The 24,130-nt window shown below is 53.4% G+C and overlaps 3 protein-coding genes across 4 annotated transcripts; 2 read left to right on the top strand and 1 right to left on the bottom strand.

Moving 5' to 3' along the window:
- Positions 1-2,603: 2,603 nt before the first annotated feature.
- On the top strand, positions 2,604-14,126 carry SNX21 (sorting nexin family member 21). Its single transcript, XM_081196575.1, has 4 exons — positions 2,604-2,684; positions 10,280-10,585; positions 11,622-11,776; positions 12,841-14,126. The coding sequence occupies exons 2-4, from the start codon at positions 10,306-10,308 to the stop codon at positions 13,510-13,512; spliced, it is 1,107 nt and encodes a 368-aa protein (XP_081052701.1). The 5' UTR covers positions 2,604-2,684; positions 10,280-10,305; the 3' UTR covers positions 13,513-14,126.
- Positions 14,032-19,142, bottom strand: ACOT8 (acyl-CoA thioesterase 8). The gene is made up of 6 exons (XM_081196615.1): positions 18,967-19,142; positions 17,205-17,341; positions 16,069-16,294; positions 15,140-15,297; positions 14,498-14,689; positions 14,032-14,373 (listed from the first exon to the last, which is right to left on the bottom strand). Exons 1-6 carry the CDS (start codon positions 19,119-19,121, stop codon positions 14,255-14,257), a joined length of 987 nt encoding a protein of 328 aa, XP_081052741.1. The 5' UTR covers positions 19,122-19,142; the 3' UTR covers positions 14,032-14,254.
- A 367-nt stretch (positions 19,143-19,509) lies between these two features.
- ZSWIM3 (zinc finger SWIM-type containing 3) lies at positions 19,510-24,092 on the top strand. Of its 2 annotated transcripts, none has more exons than XM_081195265.1 (2): positions 19,510-20,073; positions 21,211-24,092. In XM_081195265.1, the coding sequence occupies exons 1-2, from the start codon at positions 19,919-19,921 to the stop codon at positions 23,273-23,275; spliced, it is 2,220 nt and encodes a 739-aa protein (XP_081051391.1). In that variant the 5' UTR covers positions 19,510-19,918; the 3' UTR covers positions 23,276-24,092. The 2 variants fall into 2 exon arrangements, with proteins under 2 accessions (XP_081051391.1, XP_081051392.1); XM_081195266.1 differs by having other exon boundaries at positions 20,053-20,156.
- Positions 24,093-24,130: the final 38 nt, after the last annotated feature.

Raw genomic sequence — 24,130 nt, 5'->3', positions numbered from 1 at the left:
AGCGAGTTTGATGAAGAAGGTGGGTCCTTGGCCTCGCAGAAGGGCTCTGGTCTTGTGCACCAGGGAAATCAGGTCAGAATGTGCAGGGAACATTATGTTTCCATAACCGGAACTTGCACACAGCTCAGAGTTCTTCCCAAACGCGGGCAAAATGCTCTTGTCAAAGTGCATATACTGTATTTTTCCGTGTATAACACTATATTTTTGCCTAAACTTTGGAAGTTACAATAAGGGGTCGTCTTATACATGGAGAGTGCAGTGCATTTTCTTAAGTTTGAGTCCCCAAAAATAGGAGGCGTCTTATACACGGAAAAATGCGGTAATACTTATTTCATTTCCTTGCTACTTTTCCACTCGCGAAAAAATAATGCTCAAAGAGACATGCAGCAGAGAAAACCGAAATGCGTTTCAACACCAACAGAGCAAAAAGAATTTCCTAATGACATATCAAAACAACTCAATAGCAAATATAATAACATGGGGGGGGGAACAATATTTCAGAACTCTAAATGTAACAAGATTGCATAAACAACATTCAGCATCCGGTAACAAAAATAGCAAGGGAGCTTGACAGTTTCCCCTTGGTCTGGAGACAGCCCCTGCCATGCTGTCACTCACAGCCCCTCTCCTGCAGCAATTTGCAAGCTGGAAACACCCCTCCTTCCTTCCCTGGAGGTTTGTAGGCAGAGGTTGGGTGGGCATCTGTCAGGGATGCTTCAGCTGAAATTCCTGCATTGCAGGCGGCTGGACTAGATGACCTTTGGAGGTCCCTTCCAACTCTACGATTCTATGATGTCTCTCCAATATGAGGAGCTTTACAGATTCATGTAAGAATGTTAGAAGCTCCTGGCTGCATGCTCTTCTCACGGTGGCCAACTAGACGCCAGTTCTGGGAAACCTGCAAACAGGAATCGAACACAAGATCCCTCCCCCTTCCAATAAATGTTGGAAATGTAAGGAAACGGAAGGTGCATTCTTTCACCTTTGGTGGACGTGCCCAAGGATTAAGGCTTTCTGGGAGATGATCTATAATGAACTGAAAAAGGTATTCAAATATACCTTCCTGAAGAAACCAGAGGCCTTTCTCCTGGGCATAGTCGGCCAATCGGTGTTAAAGAAGGACAGAATTTTCTTTATGTATGCCACAACAGCAGCAAGAATACTTATTGCAAAGTATTGGAAGACACAAGATTTACCCACTCTGGAAGAATGGCAGATGAAAGTGATGGACTACATGGAATTGGCGGAAATGACTGGCAGAATCCAAGACCAGGGAGAAGAGTCGGTGGAAGAAGATTGGAAGAAATTTAAAGACTATTTACAGAAATACTGTAAAATTAATGAATGTTAGAATGATGTCGGAATGAAGCTAAGGGGTTTTTAGTAGCAATGTTATAAGGAGTATGTAAAAATGGACTGCTAACAGATGAGAATATACAGTTATTACATATTAAGACAAAGGACTAAGATAAAAACAAAGAGGGAAAGGATTTGCTGAATTAACTTACTGAACTGGAATACAAAAAGGGGAGGTGTGAGGTCAGGGAAACAAGTGAATGAAAGACAAGATATGGAAAGATTGATTTGTTTTTAATTGTGTTTACTTTTTTGTATCCTTTTTTAATTTATTATTGTAACTTTTTTTTTGAAACTTTAATAAATATCTTATATATATATATATATAAGACCCCTCTCCCTTCCTCCAGTTTGAGCCTCCAAATATTAAAAGCCTCCATGAAGCTTTTAATATTTGATGAATCATTGTATTTAATTATTTTGCTGGAAGCCGCCCAGAGTGGCTGGGGAAACCCAGCCAGATGAACAGGGTAAAAATACTAAATAATAATAATAATAATAGCTCATTAGGGGTTACCTTGGGCCAGTCCCTCCCTTTCAGCCTAACCTCCTTCACAGGGTTCTTGTGCGGATTCATCGAGGAGGGGGAGACTCTCCTGGAGCTCCTTGGAGATGACATATAAATGCAATAAGATAAATAAATTTAGAGAAAAACAATGCAAGGTTTAGGGCACTTCGAATGACCCATTTATTGCTGCGTAGGTTTTTGTGGACGACGGTCCGGCTCCCCAGCTTCCTGCCCTCCTGCCATAAGGAAGCTTCTGCTTCTATTTTCCAGGCGTCACCAGAGAGGCAGGTAAGTCACGGAAGGTGAGCAAACGCATCTCGAGCCCCGGGGGTCCCTTCTTCCCATCAGGAGCGCCCGCTTGGCCCCGGGGTCTTGGGTGCCAGGCGGCGCGCACGGCCCTGGCACTGAAATCTGTGGGTGCCCGGTCCCTTGGTGGGGATTTTGGTGGGTGCTGGGGGCACCCGGGGAATCGTCGCCCGCGCTTCCAGCCCTGCGGCTCCCTGCCGCGGAATTCCTTTGCTGCCTTTGCGCTGCGCCCTCCCCAAATCTCAGCGCGCGTCTGTGATTTCTCCGCGCCGTCTCCAAGGGGCGCATCGGGAAAGGGAGCCCGCCGGGGCGCACGCCTCTCCGGCTCCCGGGCGCGGGCGGCGGCGGGGGCGGCGCTTCCTTCCCAGCACGCGGGGGGAGCCGAGGGAGAGGCCGGCCACGGAGAGCCGGGAGGCGGCGGCTGGAGGAGGAGCCGCAGTCCGAGCGGCCATCGCAGGAGGAGGAGGAGGAGGAGGACGGAGACGCCGGCGCCCCCAGCCGCCTTTGCCTCCAGGTGAGCGGCCCCCGGGGAACTGCCCGCTCGCCAAGAGCCGGGGGGGACCGGACGGGGGTCCCCCAGCCTGCCCCCCCCCAGTCGGGCTGAATCCGCGGCAGGGCGAGCTGCAAGCGCGCTTCCCCCGGGCATGTGCAGAGCGCGCATCCCTTTGCGCGCAATCTTCTTCGCCGCGCGCGCCCTCGGGAGTCCTCGCCCGCCGAGCCCCCGGACCTTTTTCCCGGACGGGGCCGCGGTCCGGGCCTGCGATGGGTGGGGCTGCGCGAAAGGGGCCCCGGAGCATGTGCAGAGTGCCCCCTGCCGACTGATCCTACGCGCTTTCTGGGGTGGAGGGTTTCCAGGGCAGGGCTGCGCCCCTGCGCCTTTGGCAATACCTGCCAAAGAAAGTGGGGCGGGAGGGGTGGTTTGCGCCCCCCTCCTGCTCCCTTGTACGGGGGGGGGGAGGGCAAGGCCCGCCCTGGCACCTGCCGCCCCAGAGCAAGATGGGCTGGGCTTTCATGTGTTTGATATACTGTTTATGACATTTGTTACGTTGGCAATTATGTAAATCTTGTCAGCCGCCTTGAGCGTTGTTTTAACCATGGAAAGGCATCATGCAGATAAAATGATGATGATGAGCTGGAAGAGCGGGCGTGCCCTGCCTCACCTGTGGGTGCCCTGGGGCTGAGGCACCTTGGCATCACGCCGAGGCCCCAGGTTGCCCCTGTGGGTGCTCAGCTTCCAGCTGCTCCCTTGGGACAAGAACCAGGAAACCTCTGGGGATGGGAGGGTGCTGAGTCCCAGCCTTGTTTTGCTGTGGGGCGGGTATTCTCCCATGCCAGGTAGGATGCCTCAGGCTAGCTCTGGCACCCAGCTGCTGCCTCTTCTCTCCCTTCCTTCTATATCCAGTACCCTCTGCAGAGAGACCCTCTCTCTGGTTTTCAAAACAAAGGGCAGAAAAGCCCCACAACTACGTTGGCAGCATGAAGAGAAATTAAGCAGTGTAAATAAGTTTTGATGGATGCAATCATACTGAATGCTTTAGTTTTCGTAAAAACGCAGGGATTTATGATATGTAAAATGAACCGTGGAAAGAGAAACAAAATATTCCTTCCAGTAGCTCCTTAGAGACCAACTAAGTTTGTGATTGGTATGAGCTTTCGTGTGCATGCACACTTCTTCAGATACACTTTGCATGCACACGAAAGCTCACACCAATAACAAACTTAGTTGGTCTCTAAGGTGCTACTGGAAGAAATTTTTTTATTTTGTTTCGACTACGGCAGACCAACACGGCTACCTACCTGTACATGGAAAGAGAAGAAGTCATTGATATCCTAAAAACGAGTATTTTAAATTGTCAAACAGAAACTATAATGAGGTTATATATATATATATATATATATATATATATATATATATATGCTTTCGTAGATTTTCACGGGTACAGGAATGCAGGTTTTGGTGTCTTCGGGTGTCTTCAGGTGTCTTTAGGAACAAAAGAAGAAAAGGCACACTAACCTGGGAACTCCCTCTCTGCCCAGAACGTTGGAGGCTATACACCACACCCCCTCAACAGTATTTATAGGAACTCAAACACTGAGATCCTGCTCTGTTCTAGTAACAAGAAGCCGAAAACACCAGCCTGAAGATGACGAGTGAGACCCTAACCCTAACCCCAACTCTTACACGGGAAGACACCCGAAGACACCAAAACCTGCATATATATATATATATATATATGCAGGTTTTGGTGTCTTCGGGTGTCTTCCCGTGTAAGAGTTGGGGTGTCTAGGCGACGTTTCGACGAGGTCTCACTCGTCATCTTCAGGCTGGTGTTTTCGGCTTCTTGTTACTAGAACAGAGCAGGATCTCAGTGTTTGAGTTCCTATAAATACTGTTGAGGGGGTGTGGTGAAATCACTCAAGATATCCCTCAAGTAATTTAGGAACAAAAGAAGAAAAGGCACACTAACCTGGGAACTCCCTCTCTGCCCAGAACGTTGGAGGCTATACACCACACCCCCTCAACAGTATTTATAGGAACTCAAACACTGAGATCCTGCTCTGTTCTAGTAACAAGAAGCCGAAAACACCAGCCTGAAGATGACGAGTGAGACCTCGTCGAAACGTCGCCTAGACACCCCAACTCTTACACGGGAAGACACCCGAAGACACCAAAACCTGCATTCCTGTACCCGTGAAAATCTACGAAAGCATATATATATATATATATATATATATATATATATGCTTTCGTAGATTTTCACGGGTACAGGAATGCAGGTTTTGGTGTTTTCGGGTATCTTCCCGTGTAAGAGTTGGGGTGTCTAGGCGACGTTTCGACGAGGTCTCACTCGTCATCTTCAGGCTGGTGCTTTCGGCTTCTTGTTACTAGAACAGAGCAGGATCTCAGTGTTTGAGTTCCTATAAATACTGTTGAGGGGGTGTGGGCAGAGAGGAAGTTCCCAGGTTATTGTGCCTTTTCTTCTTTTGTTCATTAATTACTTGAGGGATATCTTGAGTGATTTCTTGAGTGATATTCTGAGTACCACTTAGGAGGGTCATTAGGTGTGGATTAGTTGCTAAAGCTTTCGTGTCTTGACCTCTTGAGCTTGTGAAGAGTTTTTCTGAGTTTTTCTGAGAAGAGTTTTTCTGAGAAGATGGCTGTACTGCACTTAGTTGTGCTCTGGCTTGGCTTCGTGTATAGGGGCGAGCTGTGGTTTTGTGCCCTGTGCCAGCCAGATCTGTGTAGGGATTGCAGGGGGGTGCAGCATCCGGAGGTGCCACTATGGTTTGGCTACTGGATGGTATCTGTAATTTATCTGTGGAGAGGGTCTGGGTTTGGGTCTGGTGTGGTTGATTGGAGATGGCGTTCTGTGTGCCTCTGGTTCTGGTGTCGGTTTTTGTGGGGAGGGCTAATTTCCAGATGTCTGGCAGGCGGGACGTGTCGTCACGCTTGTTCATGTTGTGAGGGTGTTTCTCTATCTCGATGGCTTCCATGATTATTCTCTTGTGGTGATGTTCCATGTTAAAGAGCAATTTGGAATCTGCAAAATTAATTTCGTGTCCTGTTTCTTTCATGTGTTGGTAAAGAGAGGAAGTTTTTTCTTCTTTTTTGACGGCATTCTTGTGTTCTGCGATACGTGCATTTATTCGTCTGTTTGTTTGTCCAATGTACGTGGCTGGGCAGATTTTGCAGGGTATTTCATAGACCCCTTGGTTTTCTAACTGGATTTTATCTTTTGGGTTTCTGAGGATATTGGCTATTTTTTGGTTGGTGCAAAAGGCTGTTTTGATATTGTGTTTATGGAGGATTTTGCTAATTTTATCTGTGGTGCCCTTGATATAAGGAAGGAGGGCCATGCCATTGTTTTCTTCTGTGCCTTGGTTTTTGGGGGGTGTTTCTTTTTGGATTAGCTTCGTAACCCTGTTTTGCTGGTATCCGTTGGCGATTAACACATTTGAGAGATTCTGTAACTCAGTTGTCAAGTGGTCTTCGTCAGCCAGGCGTTTGGTTCTGGAGATGAGAGTCTTGGCTACGGAGTTTAACGAATAAATGCACGTATCGCAGAACACAAGAATAAATGCACGTATCGCAGAACACAAGAATGCCGTCAAAAAAGAAGAAAAAACTTCCTCTCTTTACCAACACATGAAAGAAACAGGACACGAAATTAATTTTGCAGATTCCAAATTGCTCTTTAACATGGAACATCACCACAAGAGAATAATCATGGAAGCCATCGAGATAGAGAAACACCCTCACAACATGAACAAGCGTGACGACACGTCCCGCCTGCCAGACATCTGGAAATTAGCCCTCCCCACAAAAACCGACACCAGAACCAGAGGCACACAGAACGCCATCTCCAATCAACCACACCAGACCCAAACCCAGACCCTCTCCACAGATAAATTACAGATACCATCCAGTAGCCAAACCATAGTGGCACCTCCGGATGCTGCACCCCCCTGCAATCCCTACACAGATCTGGCTGGCACAGGGCACAAAACCACAGCTCGCCCCTATACACGAAGCCAAGCCAGAGCACAACTAAGTGCAGTACAGCCATCTTCTCAGAAAAACTCTTCTCAGAAAAACTCAGAAAAACTCTTCACAAGCTCAAGAGGTCAAGACACGAAAGCTTTAGCAACTAATCCACACCTAATGACCCTCCTAAGTGGTACTCAGAATATCACTCAAGAAATCACTCAAGATATCCCTCAAGTAATTAATGAACAAAAGAAGAAAAGGCACAATAACCTGGGAACTTCCTCTCTGCCCACACCCCCTCAACAGTATTTATAGGAACTCAAACACTGAGATCCTGCTCTGTTCTAGTAACAAGAAGCCGAAAGCACCAGCCTGAAGATGACGAGTGAGACCTCGTCGAAACGTCGCCTAGACACCCCAACTCTTACACGGGAAGATACCCGAAAACACCAAAACCTGCATATATATATATATATATATATATATATATATATATATATATATATATATGCCCCACAAACTAAAGATTCATCATCTTGTTTCATTTTGTTGCGTTGCATTTATAGCTCCAAGGAGCTCAAGGGGGGGGGTGCGTGGTCCTCCCCTCTTCCCTGTTTAATCCCTGCAACAACCCGGTGAGGCGGGTCAGGCTGGGAGGCAGCGACTGGCCCCCAAGGTGAGCTTCATGGCTGTATTGGGCTTTGAGCCCTGGGCTCTCCGAAGTCCTAGTCTAACACTCTAACTGGCACACTGCATTGGCTCTAATTATTATGGGCTTTCGAAACCACTTTTTAGGGCACAGTTGCCCCTCCAAAATAGTGCACAAGGCACCATGAGAAACACAATAGTCACAAAATATTAAAAATTAAGCTATAGTCCAGTTAAGACCATGTCACACCCCCTTAAAATGGAGCACCATGAACAGCCATTATTAATAAAGCAGCAGTTAATGCAGAGCAGACTGAAATGAAAATGGTTTGCATATTCTTGTCAAAAACTTCCAAAACAAGGCCGGCGGGGAGGGTTGCGCAAGAGCGCCATTAAGTGCAGGGCAGCTGCTGCCACACACACACACCCCAGACCCTGACCCTCACATCTGGCAGCTTTCTTTATTCTACAGGCAGGCCTCCTTGGCCGAATGCAAAAGCCCAGGCAGGCTTGTAGGGGGCGCAGGGTGGGACAGGGCAAGCTGCAGCCCTCCAGATGTTGGCTGGGCTTGATGGGAGCGGGAGCCCAAAGAACATCTGCAGGGCCACAGGAGCCTCGCCCTAAAAGAGTTTAGGGCTTTAGAAGCCTAAATTGGGTCCCAAAACGAAGGAGGCAGCCCGTGTAACCGTAGAGAATTGATGTGGCGCGAGGCCCCAACAAGCACTTTCGCTGCCATATTCCCACATTGGACTAGATGACCCTTGGGGGTCCCTTCCAGCTCTGCAATTCTGAGATCTGCTGAATCTGTGATGTTGGTGTTTCCAAACTGTCTTCCAAGGCAGGGTGGGCATCGCAGTGTCCGGAGTGGGCACAAGGTAAGTCAGGATCTGCTTGTGGACCTTTGAGGGATTAACTGACTTCTAATAATATAAGCATAGCAATTAAAAGCTATATGAGGGCTATTCACTTTTCACCCCGTGTTTCTTTCCCGTAAAATATGGATGCCAACTGGCTGCCTTGTCTTGAGAGTTTTGCATTCTAAATCCCTGATCAGGTGCAAGATTGGCAATTCTCTGCGCAGACAATTCCAGTGCATGGTTTATGGAGAACAGTAGCTAACGGGATCCATTCCCCCAGAGACCTTTTTGCAGCTGGCTCTGGTTGGTGGATTGTGGAGTTTCAGCAAAACCACGGAGCAGATCCCACATGCCAGAAGTCTGCCTAGCCCTGTCTTAGAGTCACCCAGCCTGGTATCCCAGAGAGTCCTGTTTTCTCCAGAAGCATCCCTGGCCACCGATTCCTGCCCTGAGAGTACCAAATCCAGGACCACCCCTAAACCATGTAACCCCCCCCCCATGCAACTCCCATGTAAGACAGGTTGCACAACTCCATCCAGATCAGTGCACCCACATCAGTGGGTTTCCCCAGCCAAATCCATCCCCAAACAGCTCCAGAAACTTCTTGTTCTGAACTTCTATCACCTCCCTGGCTTAACGGCAGAAACAAGTGGAGCTGCTTGTCACCTGCAGCCCAGCAAACCTCCAGATGACTCACTCAGCCGTTTCCCATAGGTCACCGGCTCCCAAAGTGGATAATACTGCCCACTGGGGGTGCCAAGAGGCGAGGGAGCCGGCACCGGAGGTGGTGATTTAAGATGCCTGCCTGCTAAGAGACTCGAAACCAGACACTGGGAACCTGCGATCCCGTCATTGAGGCCACCCACCACATTAAGAATTTACTGAACAGTCGTTACTCCGTGTGGAACCTAAGACTCTTAATCTCTCTCAGACTTTGAAAAGCTGATCTCCCTGGATCAAGTTCATCAGTTTTGTTGAATCAATTGAACTAAATTTTGTCCCAAGACAAAATCAGTTTCAGTCTTCCCTTAGCAAGCGTTTATACTCAATGTTTATTTTGAGATTTTGCGCTGTCTTTTTCTGCATAAGGGGTGTCTCTTAAGCTTTGTGGGAACAGCTTGAGGAATCTGTTAGGGTCCCTTCCTTAGCTCCCCACCACAGGCCCATAGAGCAAGAGGTCTGAGGTGGGTCACAAAGGAAGTGCCACAGAATGGCCTGTGGGCCAAGACTTCATACAGGTCTTTGTCAGTCCAACCTGGAGAACTGTCTCTGAAGTTAGTCCACGGCTGGTGCCTTACTCCACAATTTCTCTCCTTTGTGCATCCAGGTACATCTTCACTGTGTTGGAGGGGCAGCCGTGTAGTTGGTACCTAGAAGCACATGTGGTGGGGCTGCTCAAACGTGGCTGAATTTTGGAAAGAGGTGTTTGCCAAGTTCTCTTGGATAACGAATCAAACTATTACTCCCATCTTTCCACCTGGCGCTTTGGAGCCTTCATGTGGAAACAGAACGGGAGTCGAAAAGTACTTACTTCGCATCTCTTAACAGCAGGCTGGGAAGACCTTTAATCTTAATAGTTTGGATTGCTGGTATTCAAGAGTTTGGTAAACGGCCCTTCTTGAGTATCTAAAAGGCAGAGTTTGGATCACCATTTGTGAAATGTATGGCATGGTCTTACTTCTTACAGAGATACTGCAGCATGTGGAAGCTCAGTGCCATCAGAACAGGCACCTGTCTGGCTCATTTAGGACTATGTAGAACCTTCATACTCAATAATGATGGAACTCACAGGCAGAGAATACTTTCATTTTTATGAATCTTTATTATTTGCAAAGGGAATCTTTGTACGAGTCCATACTTTTACTACCCCACTTTGAAGCTGTGCTGGGTCTTTGTACTTTGTCCTTTTGGGGTGTGATGCTTTATGGGCTTAAATCTATGTTTTCTTTTTGTTACATTTTCACTTTTCTGTGTGTGTTGAGAAGCCAATAATATATATAAGGAAGTGCTAAAGAGGGAAGCAGAGAAACTAGGCTCCACTGGGGAAACCCCTGCCCCATGGCGTGGGGGGGGAGGCCTGCTGAGAGTGACCCAACTGCCTCTTCTTCCCTGCAGGGCTCCCCCCCCCCCACGGCATCTCCATGGCCTCCCGCATCCTGCACCGCCTGCGGCATGCCCTGACCGGAGAGGGCGAGCGGGACGGCCTGGCAGGCTGCAGCTTGGAAGCGGAAGAGTTCCCAGAAAGCTCCGAGCTGGAGGATGACACCGAGGGCCTCTCCACGCGGCTCAGCGGGACACTGAGCTTCACCAGCAACGATGAGGAGGAGGAGGGAGAGGAAGAGGAGGACGAGGACATTGGCGTGGCTGGGCAGGGGCAACCCCCAGAGCCAGACCTGCTGGGCGAAGACACGGAGGACGCTGGTAGGGCCCTGGAGCCGGCAGCAGAGAGGGTGGTTTGCGGGCACATGGTCAGTGTGCAGGTGCATAGGAGAGCACATTGGGCAAGGGAACTGCCTGCACCCGAAATGGGAAGGAGCCAAGGGGCCCTCTCCACTATTATTATTATTATTATTATTATTATTATTATTATGCCAGCCAATGTTCAGCCCCTTCAGAAGCAACTAGCACACTGGCAGGAAGATCACTCACAGGTGCGACGCTACGGAACACTGTGTACGGTTCTGGTCGCCTTGTCCCCAAAAGGATGCTGTAGAGCTGGAAAGGGTTCAGAGAAGGGCAACCAAGAGGATCCAGGGGATGGAGGGACTCCCCTATGAAGGGGCTTTTTAGAGAGAAGGCGAGCAAGAGGTCACATGACGGAAGCTGGTGGAAGTGATGCAGAGCAGGGAAATCGGATAGAAAAGTCTTTGCCTTCCTCTCTCAGAACACTAGTGTGGTGTAGTGGTTAAGAGCGGTAGACTTGTAATCTGATGAACCGGGTTCGCTTCCCCGCTCCTCCACATGGAGCTGCTGGGTGACCTTGGGCCAGTCACACTTCTCTGAAGTCTCTCAGCCCCACTCACCTCACAGAGTGTTTGTTGTGGGGGAGGAAGGGAAAGGAGAATGTGAGCCGCTTTGAGACTCCTTCTGGTAGTGATAAAGCGGGATATCAGATCCAAACTCTTCTTCTTCACTAGAACTCGGGGGGCTTTAAAAGTGGACTAGACAAATTCAGGGAGGAGAAAGAATTGCTTCTGAATCCCAGGAGTGGAGAGTGTGGCTCCTGTGCTCAGATTCTGCCTGTGGGTTTCCTAAAACGGGCTCCTGGTTGGCCACTGGGAGAAGATGGCCTGATCCTGCAAGTTCTTCTGTGTTTGGTCCAAGGTCTTCTCCATGCCAGAAACAGGAGTCATCAAATCTTCAGCTCGAGCTCTTGCCCACCAGGAAGCAGGGACACCCCCCCCCCCCGAGCTTGACATCTGCTTTCTTCCTTTTCTGCCCCCCCCCCTTGCTGCAGAGCACAGCCCCCCCACGGAGCGCAGGGGCAGCAACCTGCTCACCCGGCAGCTGCAGGAGCTCTGGAGGAAATCGCGGGGCAGCTTCGTGCCCCAGCGCCTCCTGTTCGAGGTCACCAGCGCCAATGTGGTCAGCGAGCGGAACTCCAAGTACGTGGTGAGTGAGATGGCGGTGGGGGGAAAGGAAGGAAACACCCCCCCCCCCGCCTGGGAAAATACCTGGGATTGGAGGAGCAGCAAAAACAAGACGGGAGAAGGGCCCAACATCTAGAGGGAGGGATATTGTAGAGAGAAGCTGTCTCTCCTGGCCTTAAGCCAGCCAAATGCCCATTGGGGTCCCCGTCCCCCCCCCCCCGCCTCTCAGGCAGTTCCAACTCTACAACCTGGAGAAAAAAGGGGGCGGTCAGACTTTGCCTGCCCCACCCTCCTCTGCCTTCTCGGTGGTGGCACCTGCCCTGTGGAATGCTCTCCCATCAGATGTCAAGGAAATAAACAACTACAGTGGTACCTCTGGATGTGAACATAAGACGTGTGGGTCACATTTCGCCGCTTCTGCGCTTGACGTCATTTTGAGCATCTGCGCATGCGTGAGCAGCGAAACCCGGAAGTAACATGCTCTGTTACTTCTGGGTCGCCGTGGAGCGCAACCCAAAAATATTTAAGCTGAAGCGTATTCATCCCGAGGTATGACTGTATCTGACTTTTAGAAGACATCTGAAGGCAGCATTGTTTAGGGAAGTTTTTAATGTTTGATGCGTTTTTAATATTCTCTTGGGAGCCGCCCAGAGTGGCTGGGGAAACCCAGCCAGATGGGCGGGGTATACTGTAAATATTATTATTATTATTATGATGATGATGATGAAGACTGGGGTTGCCTCTTCTCGCACCCGCCATGCCTTATTGGGAGGGGGGCGATGTCTTGTAGGGTGCCTAGCCATGACTATTTTCTCTTTTTCCTTGTGCTGCTACGGTCTGGGCAGAAGAGCCTCAGGTAACTTCCCCATGGCTGCCGCCGCTTCCCCTGCCTGGCTTTCCCAGCCCTTTCCTTGCTGCTTGGGGATCTGTCTGCGGAAGGGGGAGGTAGGCTCATGCAGCGGGAAGCCAGGGAGAGGGGCACGTCTCCCTGTTTGTCTTGCTGCGGGGTGGGGAGGGGGTTACTGGATTCTGTCCCTTTCTGGGCAGCCCCTCTCACCGCTGCCCCCTCCCTGTCCCACCCCACAGCTCTACACCATCTACTTGATCCGCGCGGGGCAGTTCGACAAAGCGCCCGCCTGTATCTCCCGCCGCTACTCTGACTTCGAGCGGTTAAACCGCCACCTGCGCCGGCGCTTCTGCGGCGACATGGCGGGCGTCTCCTTCCCCCGGAAGCGGCTGCGGCGCAACTTTGCGGCCGAGACCATCGCCAAGCGCAGCCGTGCCTTCGAGCAGTTCTTGTCCCACCTGCACTCGCTGCCAGAGATCCGGCGCTCGGCTGACTACCTGGAGTTCTTCTTCCTGCGCGACCTGCAGGCGGCGCAGAGCCTGACGTGCTCCGGGAGGTACCCAGAGGCCCTGGCCACCTGGGCCAACGCCCACCAGCTGCAGGAGAGGCTGGGTGCCTGCCGCTCGGGCCACTTCCTGCTGACGCTGGCCGGCCTGGCCGTCTGCCACCAGGAGCTGGGCCAGGCTGGGGAGGCGCACGCGGCCTGCGAACGGGCCCTGTGTCTCCTGGAGGCGCAGGACAGTCACCCGCTGCTGGCCCCCTTCCTGCAGGCCCACATCCGCCTCTCCTGGGTGCTGGGCAGGGACAAGCGCCAGGCAGAGGCCCGGCTGCAGCGACTGCAGGAGGCCGGCGGGGCAGAGATGCACCCACCCACCCTGAAGGAACTGCTCATCAAACAGCCCCTGCCCTGAGGAGGCCGGTTGGCTTCACTTTGGATCCTGGGAGGGGTGCAGCCCAGGCAGAAACCGGACAGTGAACTCGTCCCTCCCGAGGACCACCGTGCTTCCGCGAGGAACAGCCGCTGGGGCTGTTTATTTGGGGCTCCGTAGAGGAATTAGATGCCTCCCTGGCTTCTGAAAGGGACTTCTTTGTAATACTTGAATGCCTCTAGGAGGAAAGGGATAGCAGCGTGTTTGTCTGACACTAATAGCTGTTACGGTAGGCAGAGGGGCACAGCTCCTCCCCCCAAGTGGAAGCCTGGGGATCTCCAGAGGTGGGTGGTGCTGTTGCTGCTAGTTGGGGTCCCAGCCTACTGGGGAGAGGGGAGCTGAGGTTCCAGCCCCAGGCTGAAAAAGGGACGCTTTTAGAGTGGTTCCCAGGGAAGAGGGGCTGCCTGCTTCTGCCTCTTGCAATGGGGCAGGGCATCAAAGGGAAATCGGGTGGAAACCAGGTCCCTCCCTCCCTCCCTTGCAGCCTCAGGAGACCAGAGCCTTGGAGGGAGGGGCTGCCGCCCCTTTATTAGCGACAGGGAAAGCCAAGGGCCAGTCTTGTAACTCCCTTCACCCAATAAAAAGGATGCTTGTCAGTGCTTCTGTTTGTGGGTCTCTGTGCAAAAGCCGCCCAGACCAGCTGGCTTCCATCTGCTGCCGTTCCAGCATGAGGCCTGCAGGGCCTGCCCAAGTCCACCTCTGAGCAGGACCGCTCTCTTCCTCGCTACAGCTTGCTGCCGGAGGGCTGCTCCTTCACGCGGATGACGCCTTCCTGGGCGCAGCTGGCAGCCAAGACGCCGTCCCTGCGCCACAGGCACCCGTGCACCAGGCCCCGGGACCCCCCTGCATGTCAGAGAGAGGAGGAGGAGGGTGGTGGCTGAGGACTGTCTGCTGTGACGCAGAACAGCCCTTGGGCGTCTCTTCCCCGCACAGCCCCCCCCCCCCACGCTCCCTGCCTGGCACCTACCTGCCCAGGGGCTCTCGCACTCGTACAGCATCCAGTGGTCGGCTCTGAAGGGGGCGTGGAACCACATGGAGTGGTCCAGGGAGACCATGAAGCTGACCCTGTAGTGCTGGTGGGGGAAGAGGGCCGTCCGCAGGAAAGCGTAGTCCGAGATGTAGGCGGCCACACAGCAATGCAGCTTCATGTCACATTCGCCTGCAAAACAGACATCGCTGGCTGGAGGAGAGAGCAAGGCGCAGGGGGTGGGTAGCAGAGAGCCTGCTGAGGGGGTCATAGGGGTGCTGGGTGCCCCTGTACGAGCTGGAGAGGAGGTGGCGCAGCACTAGGTAAACATGAAAGACCCAAATGATCTCCCAAAGCAAGTTCCTAGGCCTCAGCGTTGTGCAGCAATCTCTCCAGAGACAGAGCTCTAGAGTTCCAGGGCAGGAGCCTGCGTGTTCCACACATCCCTCCCCACCCCATAATTCTCCTCCCTTACCCCAAAATGTGTGTTTGGGTTTCTTGTTCTGTAAAAGAAATAAATTGAATACTGATTCAAGTGAAAGGATGCAGATTCACACAGATACTTGATTTAGAGGACTTTTCTGGGCCTCAGGCCAATCCCTGGGATGCTAATGGGGGTGGGGCAGGTACCCAAGAGCTTACCTATGTGGCCCCTGGCTCTCACCCACAAGAGCTGCTTGGGCTCCTGCGGTCTCCGGTGGAAGAAGTCTGGGGGGTTCACTGGCTTAATCTCGATGGGAACTTCTTGGGCCAGCATCTTGTTGAGCCCTTGCCTGTATCTGTCCAGAAGGTTTGGGTCCCTTTGAAGAAAGAGCAGACACGAGCAGTGAGCTGGTTGAAGGCAGAAGGGGGGCGCCATTGCAGGCGAGCAGGGAGCCTTTGCCCACAGGTCCCAGGCAGCCTGGACAATGTCCAGGGATGGAGCTGCAGCCCCAACACCACTGGGAGGGTCTGGAGGAAAATGGGGATGGGGGGGGGCGCGGGTCTGGAGGAAAATGTTGGGCCTCATTCTCACTGGCTCAGCCAGGCATACCAACCAAGACTGGTAGAAGCAGGGCTTTTTTCCACCAGAACTCACTGGAGCCTTCTTACAAGAGAACAAGGGAGGTGTTCATGGTGAGCTCTGGCACCAGAAAAATGGCACTGGGTAGAAGCTGTCGTGGGCTAGAGGCAGAGCCCTCTCCCCTCCTGCAGTTTCCATCCTGGCTAGTCGCCATTGAGAGCCCTCACTTCCTGATCCTCTTTCAAGGCCACCCAAGTTGGTGGCCACCACTCCCTCTTGTGGGAAGGGGTTCCACAGACTAGCCTGGCCAACCCAAGTTTGCTGGAGCTGCGCAGAGCCAGAGGAGAGTTCCGAACTGCGAGCAAACGCAGAGCTGAGCTCAGTGCAGCTGCTCCAGGAAAGCCCATTGCCCTCCTGGAGGACACACTTTCCCCACATCACAGCTGGCTCCCTGGGCCAGGCAGGAGCCAAGGGCAAGGCTGGTAACTTCTGCCTCAGAAAGCTTCTCTCTGTATATGGCCAAGCGGACGGTCTTCTGGAAGAGAGGTGGGGACCCCGCGCCACTCACTGCAGGTACTTCTGGATGAGCTCTTCCTGGGTCAGCAGTTCCTCTGGAAGGGGCACGTCCGGCATGTGGAACTGGTGCTTGACGGGGCTGGGCTGGTCCTGCTGGAAGGAGGCCTGGCAAATGAGGATGGGCTTCCCATGCTGGATGGCCTTGACCGACCGCACCGAGAAGCTCTTCCCTGTGCGAGTGCGCTCCACCTGGTACAGAACCGGCACCGTGGGGTCCCCTGGAAGCAGGAAGGGCCTTTGGTCAGCTCACCTGCTGCCCCAGAAAGGGAGAGTGATGGGAGCATTATGGCTGCTATGCGAGCAAGCACTCGCTCTCTTGGTTTCTTCTCTATCTCCTTTTTTCCCCCATGCCAGAGATCAAGAGCAGTGTTCAGGCAGCTTCTGGGCTGTGCCCCGGAATAACAGCATGACAGTCAAACGGGGGTGGGCACGGCTGGGCTGGTGGGAGCAGCAGCAGCTTCTGACATGCGAGGGGACAAAGTGCAGAATTTCCTCCCTCTGTTGTTTTCAGACCCAGTCAGACCAAAAGTGGTGATGAACTGGGTCTGATGCCACCACCCTTACAGCTGCTGTTTCAGCTTCCTGGGACACTCTGGCTGCTAAGATGTGGCCTGTCTGGGCCTGGAAGTAAAAGCAGGAGCATCCCCCAGTGGCCAACAACACACAAACCATCATCCACTAAAAGCAGCAGGCTTAAGGCAACAAAAGTAGGTAGTACTTAGATGCTGCACTGAGGAATTAATGGGAATCACAGCTACAATGAGTAATTGTATTTACTGGTTTTGGGGGGATACTGAAAGGAGAGAGAGAGTAAGAACGCAAGACGAGCCTGCTGGATCATGCCAGTGGCCCATCTACTCCAGCAGTGGAATCTGTCTGACCGGAAACAGCCTCCCTTGGGTGATTAGATGTGGAGGTCCAGTAGCCACAAATGGCCATCTCCGTCCATCACACCTTGCCTGTGAGCTTCCTTTGGATCTTTACCTGGCCACTGGTAACACTTTGGGTGTGGTTGTGTGAGTCATCACCTTCTACTGCCAGTTCTGCAGCTTACCAGGGTCTGCTTAGAAGACGCTGCTCAAGAACTCCACCCTTCCCACCCCCTCCTTTCCCAGAACCTGTTATTACCTGCTCTCACGAAGTAGCAATGCAACGAATGGACTTGTACATCCTCACTCACAGCCTTTGCAGCTGCCACCAAGGCCTGGCCCACTATCTGCCCACCGAAGAGTCGCTGTGTGACTGGCACCCAGTAGTGCCTCCCACTAGGAGAAAGGCAACAAAATGAGGTTATTCCCCAAAAGATGGCACCTTTCTGTCTTCCCTGATTCCTGTTTCTTTTAGCATACTATAGGGTGGCCTGTGGGGATAGGGTGGATAGTGTGGAGTCAAGTCAGGCCCGCATAGTTCTTGTTCTCTGCATTGCAAATCAGAACCTTGCAGCCCACGCTCACAACTATCTGGGGTCAGGGTCCAGGACATTTGAATTTCTCCCAAAAGCAATTCCCAGCACAAAGCTTGGCTTGTTTTCAGAAAAGACAGGGAAGCAAGAGAGCCCATTTTGTTTCTTGTGTTATTCCAGACCAAGGGCCTGTCTTTCAAAGGGCAAAGCCACTCACTCAAGTTGTCACCCGTCAAAGAGGCATACTTGGGCTTTGGCACTTTGTGTGAGGTGGCCATTTTTGTTTCATTTGTTTGCAAGACAGATATTAATCCATCAACAAGACTTTGATTACACTGTTGCCTTTGTTGCCTATGCTGTGGAAATAAAAGTACAGCCTGGCTGCTGGATAAAGTAAAAGAAGGTCCATCTAGCTCACTGTCCCGTTCTCACAGAGACCCCCACAGACAGAAGCACTGATAAGCAGCTGTCTTATGATCCTCATTGCAGACAAAAATTTAAAGGGAGGCCTTTTTTTTTTAATCAAACAACCAAAAACATAAGAGCTTTGGTGCCATTTGGTGCTGCAAGATGGGAAGAAACCTTCCAGAAACGTGGAAAAGAGAAAATTGAGATCTCAATACAATAGCCAGCTTCAACTATCTGAAGGGCCGTCCCATGGAAGATGGAGCTAACTTGCTTTCTGCAGGGGAGCAACCGATTGATTCAAATTGCATGAAAGGAGATTCTGAATAAACCTCAGGAACTTTCCGACAATAAGAACTGCTTGGCAGCGGCAGGATCTCCCTTGGGAAGGTGGTGGACTCTCCTTCCTTGGAGAGCTCTGTTTAGGGAAGTTGTTTATGTTTAATGCTGTATTGTGTTTTTAATATTCGGTTGGGAGCCGCCCAGCGTGGCTGGGGAAACCCAGCCTGATGGGCAGGGTATAAATAATAATTATTATTCTTATAGGTTTTGAAACAGACGTTGGACGGCCCCCTGCCAGGGATGCGTCAAGCTGAGATTCCTGCATCACAGGGGGTTGGGCCTTGGTCCAGTATACCTGAAGGAGCGTCTCCACCCCCATCGTTCTGCCCAGACACTGAGGTCCACCTCCGAGGGCCTTTTGGCGGTTCTCTCATTGTGAGAAGCAAAGCTACAGGGAACCAGGCAGGGGGCCTTCTTGGTGGTGGCGCTCGCCCTGTGGAACGCCCTCCCACCAGATGTCAAAGAGATAAACAACTACCTGACTTTTAGAAGACATCTGAAGGCAGCCCTGTTTAGGGAAGCTTTTAATGAGTGATGTTTTAATGTCTTTTTAATCTCCTGCTGGAAACCGCCCAGAGTGGCTGGGGTATAAATAATTAATTATTATTATTATTATTGACCCTGGGGGTCCCTTCCACCCCTACAATTCCGAGATTCTAGGTTCACATCCCCCAAGACCCAAGGCCCGGCCTGCGCGACTCCCTTCCCGCTTCCCGGCCGCCCTCCTCCGCCCCCGCTGACCGAAAGAGGTCCAAGTCCAGCTGCTCCAGGCTGAGGACGCTGGTGAGCAGGACGCTGCGCAGGTCGCCCCCCTGCGAGGCCTCCTCCCCGCCCGCCTCGCCCTCCGCCTTCCGCTCGGGAGCCTCAGGCCGGCCGGTGTCCGCAGGCGACGCCATCTTGAACCGTCACCTGACAGGAGGCCGCCGGAAGTCCGGGCGGTCGAACCCGGAAGCGCTCTCTCCCTCGCTCTCTCCCATTGGCTGCCGGGGGGTGGCAGGCGGTCGCCCCGCCCACTCGCTTCCTGACGCGGCGTCCGGAAAGCGGAAGCTCCCTCTCCGGAGGCGGGTCCTGCCTCGCGATTGGCCAATCCGCTCGCCGGTCCCTGGTCTCGTGGCCTTCCCGTTGGCCGAGCGGCTGGCCATCCTGCGGCGCGGCCCCTGATTGGTGGGTCTCGGGCGAGGGGCGGGCTCCGTCCCCGGTGGGATGCCGGCGGGCCGAGCGGGTCTCCTTCGGCAGGGCGGCCGGGGAGGGAAGGAGCCGGAGGGGGAGAGAGCGGGGCGGAGCGGGGCCGGGAGAGCGGAGGAGGGGAGAGCCGAGGGAGAGGGGCTCTGGCGCGGGAAGGGTTAACGGGCCGCAGCTTACGGCAGAGGGAGGCCAGGCAGGAAGGGGTTAAGCCCCCCCAAAAAAACTCATTATTTCCCCTCTCCCCACACGAAAAAGAGAGAAATCCTTATTCCCTTTGGGTGGGACTGGGTGGGTTTTGGGAGCCTCCAGGCAGGAAGGGGTTAACCCCTCCTCATTCGAAACCATTGTTCCCTTTGGGTGGGTTGGGAAGGGGGCCTGGGGGGGGGCAGCATAGGGGCCTGGGGGGGCTCCCTTCTCCCCAAACCCCCACCCCACCCCAGTTATCCTGAGGGCAGGGATGCTCCTCCGTTCCCCTGGGTAGCATCCTGACCCTTTGCCCTGGGCGGCCATGGAGCTGGGCTCCTGCTTCAAGAACTACGAGGACTTCCGGGAGTGCTTCAGCACCTACAAGAAGGAGAACCGGCTCCAGTACAGCTTGAGGAGCTGCGTCTCCATCCGCTTCCACAACCGCAAGAACGGGACCAACATCCGCGAGGACGTCACGTAAGGAGGCCTGCGCTTCAGCCTCTCGGGCGGGGAGGGGAGGGGGGCCGTTTTTAGAATTCCCGCATCGAAGATACCTTCTGGTAGGACGTCTGCTGCGGTTATGAGGGCTTGGTCTGATGGTCCAGCAGGTTTATTCTACCGCTAATCACCTACAACACGGGTCTCAAACACCCGGCCCGCCAGACCTCATCATGTGGCCCGTGTAGCCCATAGAGAGAGAGAGGAAAAGCGCTGCACGGCGGCACTACCCAATCAGTTCTCTACACAGAAGGTCGGTAGGTGGGGATTTAAGCATGACGGGGCTCGCAGGCGCGCGGCGCTGTCTTGCCAGCGAGACCCAAAGCAAGATCGGTCCCTGCCGCCACCCAGGGGCATTCTGGGAAGGTCCTCCAGCTCCCCAGCAGGGGAGGGCTGAAAGCGAGCAGGCGTGAGGCGCATGCGCAGACGCTATGACCATTTCTCTCTCAAAAAAAAGAGCATGCGCAAACGGGAGCATTACGTAATCCCGAATTAGAGATTTAGTTGAATCGTTTGGGGAAGCGGGCACTAGTCAGAGAGAGAGAGAGAGATTTATGGACTAGCAGCAGAGTTCTTGCTCCGTCATGGTGTTGCCTGCGCAGGTGACTTAATTTTTTTAAAGTTGCATTGTAGACTGTTGATGCACGTGGAGGCCTATTGAAGGATTTGACAGTTCTCCCCTCCCACCCTGCACAACAACAACAACATATCTGGTTTGGGCTCCGTGGCAGTTGTGGCCGTTAACCGTGAGAAACGGGCTCACGCGAGACAGTTCACGTGACCGAGACACATCACGGCATCCCCTCACATGCGTCCATTCGGAAACAAGATTGTTGTGGGACTCCAGCTGCCATCAGCCCCCAGCATAGGAGCAAACTCCTAGGGGCCGAGGTCCTACAGATAGTCCTACAGATACAACCGGCCCTTTGAGGGTGACCAAACTGCTGATGCGGCCCCCGATGAATTTGAGTTTGACAGCCCTGACCTACAATAATCCTAGAATGATAATCTCAGGGTACTGTGGCATTATCTCACTGATTCTCCTGATTAATCCCATTAGTTGGGCTGCCGGGGCAATGACCCTCTTGACGTCCCCTTTCCTCTTCCATTCACCAGGTTTATGCAGGTGAAGTTTGGCTGCTCCCGGTCGAGAGACTCCGGCAAGAAGAGGAGGCAGCAGGCCAGCTTGTGTCCAGCGTATTTCGTCCTGCAATACAACGAGGAAATCGACCGACTGGTGATCAGTGAGCTGAATGGCAACCACGTCCACACAGAGCCCAAGGCTTCCTTGGTCAGCTCCAATGCCCCACCTGGGACCAGGATGGCAACAAAGCTGCCTGGCCCCCCCAAAGCTCATGGCAGCCCCCCAGCTAAGCTGCGCAGGGAGGAGCCAGCGGAGGTAGAAGCCTGTGAAAGGGACAGCGACGTGAGCGTGGAGGTCGAAGTGGACTCTGACGAGCCTCCGCTGCTCCCGCCTTCCCCTTGCAAGGAAGCCGAGGTTCCTCCTCAGGCGGGGGGAAATGGCTCCTCCAGCTCTGCTTTCCTCCAAGTCGCCGAAGTGATGAAAAACTTTCTGCGGGTGGACATGGGCTCCTTGGCCTCCATCAGCGTTGGCAGCGACCAGGACCTGGAGAGGCTGAACTTCCAGACCAGCAAGATGAGGAGCCTCTTCGTCAAGTTCCCCGAGAGCCTTCTGCTACACCGGGTCCAGAGCAAGAAGGGCCACATCCTGTACGCTTTCCTCGTGGAGAGCAAGGAGAGGGTGGGGAAGTTGGTCCACCTTGCCATCTTGAAGGAGGACACGCAGGAGAACACGCGGAAGATGTTCTCCGTGTTCAAGGAGTTCAACCCCGAGTGGCAGAAGGTCAAGGTGGTCTTCATGGACATGTCCTTCCTCCACCGGGCCAGTTTGCAGGAGCTCTTCCCTTCGGCACAGGTCCTCCTCTCCGTCTACCACACTGTGCGGCTCCTGGAGAAGAAGCTGAAGGAGTCCCACGCGTCTTTCTCCTTCAAGTACAACTTCAAGCTGGCCCTGAAGGACGCCGTCTTCTCCACCTCCACCTCGAACCTGGACGCGTTGTCCCAGCAGGTGAGGCACGTGGTGGACCAGGACTTGTACAAGTACCTGCGGACTAACTGGTTCTCCTGCGAGATGCTCTGGTACATGCACGCCAAAAAGGGCCTCCATTCCTGCAGCACCTACATCGACAGCTTGGACCTTGTCGCTCAAAAGCTGTCCCAGCTTTTCGGCAACCAGCCGTCGCTGGAGACCAGCATCCTTCGCTTTGTGGAGTACGCTGACAGCTTCAACACCAAAGGCCTGGAGAACCTGACCCAGGGCCTGGCGGAGGACAGCCGCAGCGGCCTCATGCAGGAGCTGAAAGTCCTGGCCCGGCCCGCCGTGAGACGCAGCTCCAGTACTGCCTCGCAGCAGCAGCAGCAGCCATTGCCCGGGAACGCAGCAGAGGAGCCTCCGAAGCAGTTCACCAAATACAGCCCAGCCAAGCCTCTTGCCACCATGCTGTCGGCCCTGCGGGAGAGCTGCACGGACGTTGCCTACCAGCTGTGTCTGAACGAGTGGGACGTGGTGCAGAAGTCGGTCCAGCTCCTGAGCTGCGGCAGGTTCAAGACCACGGTGCAGCTGCTGGAGGAGACCCACCAGGTCAGCAGGGACGGCAAGAGCTGCAGCTGCTACTTCCACTGCCGCTATCAGCTGCCCTGCCGACACATCATGTCCATGCTGCTGGCCAACCGGGAGGTGGTGGGGGAAGCCATGGTGGGCAAGCGCTGGCAGAAGGAATACCAGCACCTTTCCGTCTTGGGGGAGAACCTTCTCGAGTTTACAGAGCCCTCCGCAGGCCCACTGGGGGCAGTGGGGGCGGCCTCAGGGGAGCGGGGGGAGAAGATCCAGTCTCTCAGCAAGGAACTTGGGAACCTCTTGCTGCAGAGCGAGGGGGAGGAGCTGGAGGAGCGCACCTCCACCCTCAAGATGATTGTCAACATCTGGACTAAGTGTTGCGAGCTGCAGGGTGGGGAGGGGCCAGAGAAGAAGCCCCTCAACGTCCGGAACGTAGGAGACCTCCCCTTTCTCTGGGTGAAAAAGGAAGAGATGGAAGAAGTTGAGGTGACTTCAGGAATGCCCAGCCCAGCCGTTGAAGACGTCCAGACTTCCCTGGCTTGAAATCCATGCCAGCGTGGAGTCGCAAGCAACTGGAGGCGACCTCGACTGTGTTCCAGGCCCACTGTGGTTTTTCCCAGCTAAAGAAACTCAGGGTTGCTGTTCAGTTTTGCAGCAAGAAAGCAGACTTTCTTCTGGTCCTCCTTTGGTGGCTGCTCTTCGTGACTTGGTGTGCAGGTGGTGGGCACAACCGTTCCTCCTGACCTGTATGCTACAAAGGTCCCCGTTGACTAACTCTGACGCACACACGCATTCTCCAGGTTTTGCAGCCCATGGCTGCAGGCTTGACAATCAGGGAAGGCCTCCTTCCCGTGGGGGGGGGGGGCTTCTCCAGGGCATCTTCCTTGCCAAACCTTCGTCCGTCGCTCTTGACTCACACGTCTTGTTTCCTCGTTGCTGCCTCCCTTGTTTTTTCTTCTTCTTTAACGCAGGTCATTTTATAGGGTCGCAGAGCTGGAAGGAACCCTGAGGGCCATCACCTCCTACCTCCTGCTATGCAGGAATCTCAGCTCCAGGGCAGATGGCCGCCCAGCCTCTGAGGAAGGAGAGCCCCCCTTCCAGGGGTAGTCGTGTTTGGCTGCTTCAACGTGACTCTCTGGGCCTGATGCATGCAAAGAATTGCTGTCTTGGTTCTAGCTGTATTTTTACTGTAATGCTTCTGGGGTGGAGGCTGGGCCCCCCCGCCTGGCTTCAGCGGCAGGGAAAGGCGATGCCAAGTTGTTGCTTTCTTTCTTTGTCCTGAAGCCTCTCCCAGTAGGGACTAGTTTTGCTGCTATGTACTTAGACCAAATTTATTGCTGGAAATAAAAGTCTGACCGTCCTCCTTTGGTACCTGAACGTACTTTTCAGTTTGCCTTG

This window comes from Podarcis bocagei (assembly GCF_964188305.1).
Source record: "Podarcis bocagei genome assembly, chromosome: 5".
NCBI classification, from domain to species: domain Eukaryota; kingdom Metazoa; phylum Chordata; class Lepidosauria; order Squamata; family Lacertidae; genus Podarcis; species Podarcis bocagei.
Note: the sequence above shows the minus strand (reverse complement) of the source record. Positions and strands in the feature narration are given on the sequence as shown.

Coding starts and splice junctions, on each gene's coding strand:
- SNX21 (XM_081196575.1), top strand. CDS start 10,306: ATGGCCTCCCGCATCCTGCACCGCCTGCGGCATGCCCTGACCGGAGAG. Junction 10,586..11,621: donor CGAAGACACGGAGGACGCTG/GTAGGGCCCTGG, acceptor CCCTTGCTGCAG/AGCACAGCCCCCCCACGGAG. Junction 11,777..12,840: donor AGCGGAACTCCAAGTACGTG/GTGAGTGAGATG, acceptor CCCACCCCACAG/CTCTACACCATCTACTTGAT.
- ACOT8 (XM_081196615.1), bottom strand. CDS start 19,121: ATGGCGTCGCCTGCGGACACCGGCCGGCCTGAGGCTCCCGAGCGGAAG. Junction 14,690..15,139: donor GAGAGCCAGGGGCCACATAG/GTAAGCTCTTGG, acceptor TCTGTTTTGCAG/GCGAATGTGACATGAAGCTG. Junction 14,374..14,497: donor GTGCGAGAGCCCCTGGGCAG/GTAGGTGCCAGG, acceptor TCTGACATGCAG/GGGGGTCCCGGGGCCTGGTG.
- ZSWIM3 (XM_081195265.1), top strand. CDS start 19,919: ATGGAGCTGGGCTCCTGCTTCAAGAACTACGAGGACTTCCGGGAGTGC. Junction 20,074..21,210: donor AACATCCGCGAGGACGTCAC/GTAAGGAGGCCT, acceptor TCCATTCACCAG/GTTTATGCAGGTGAAGTTTG.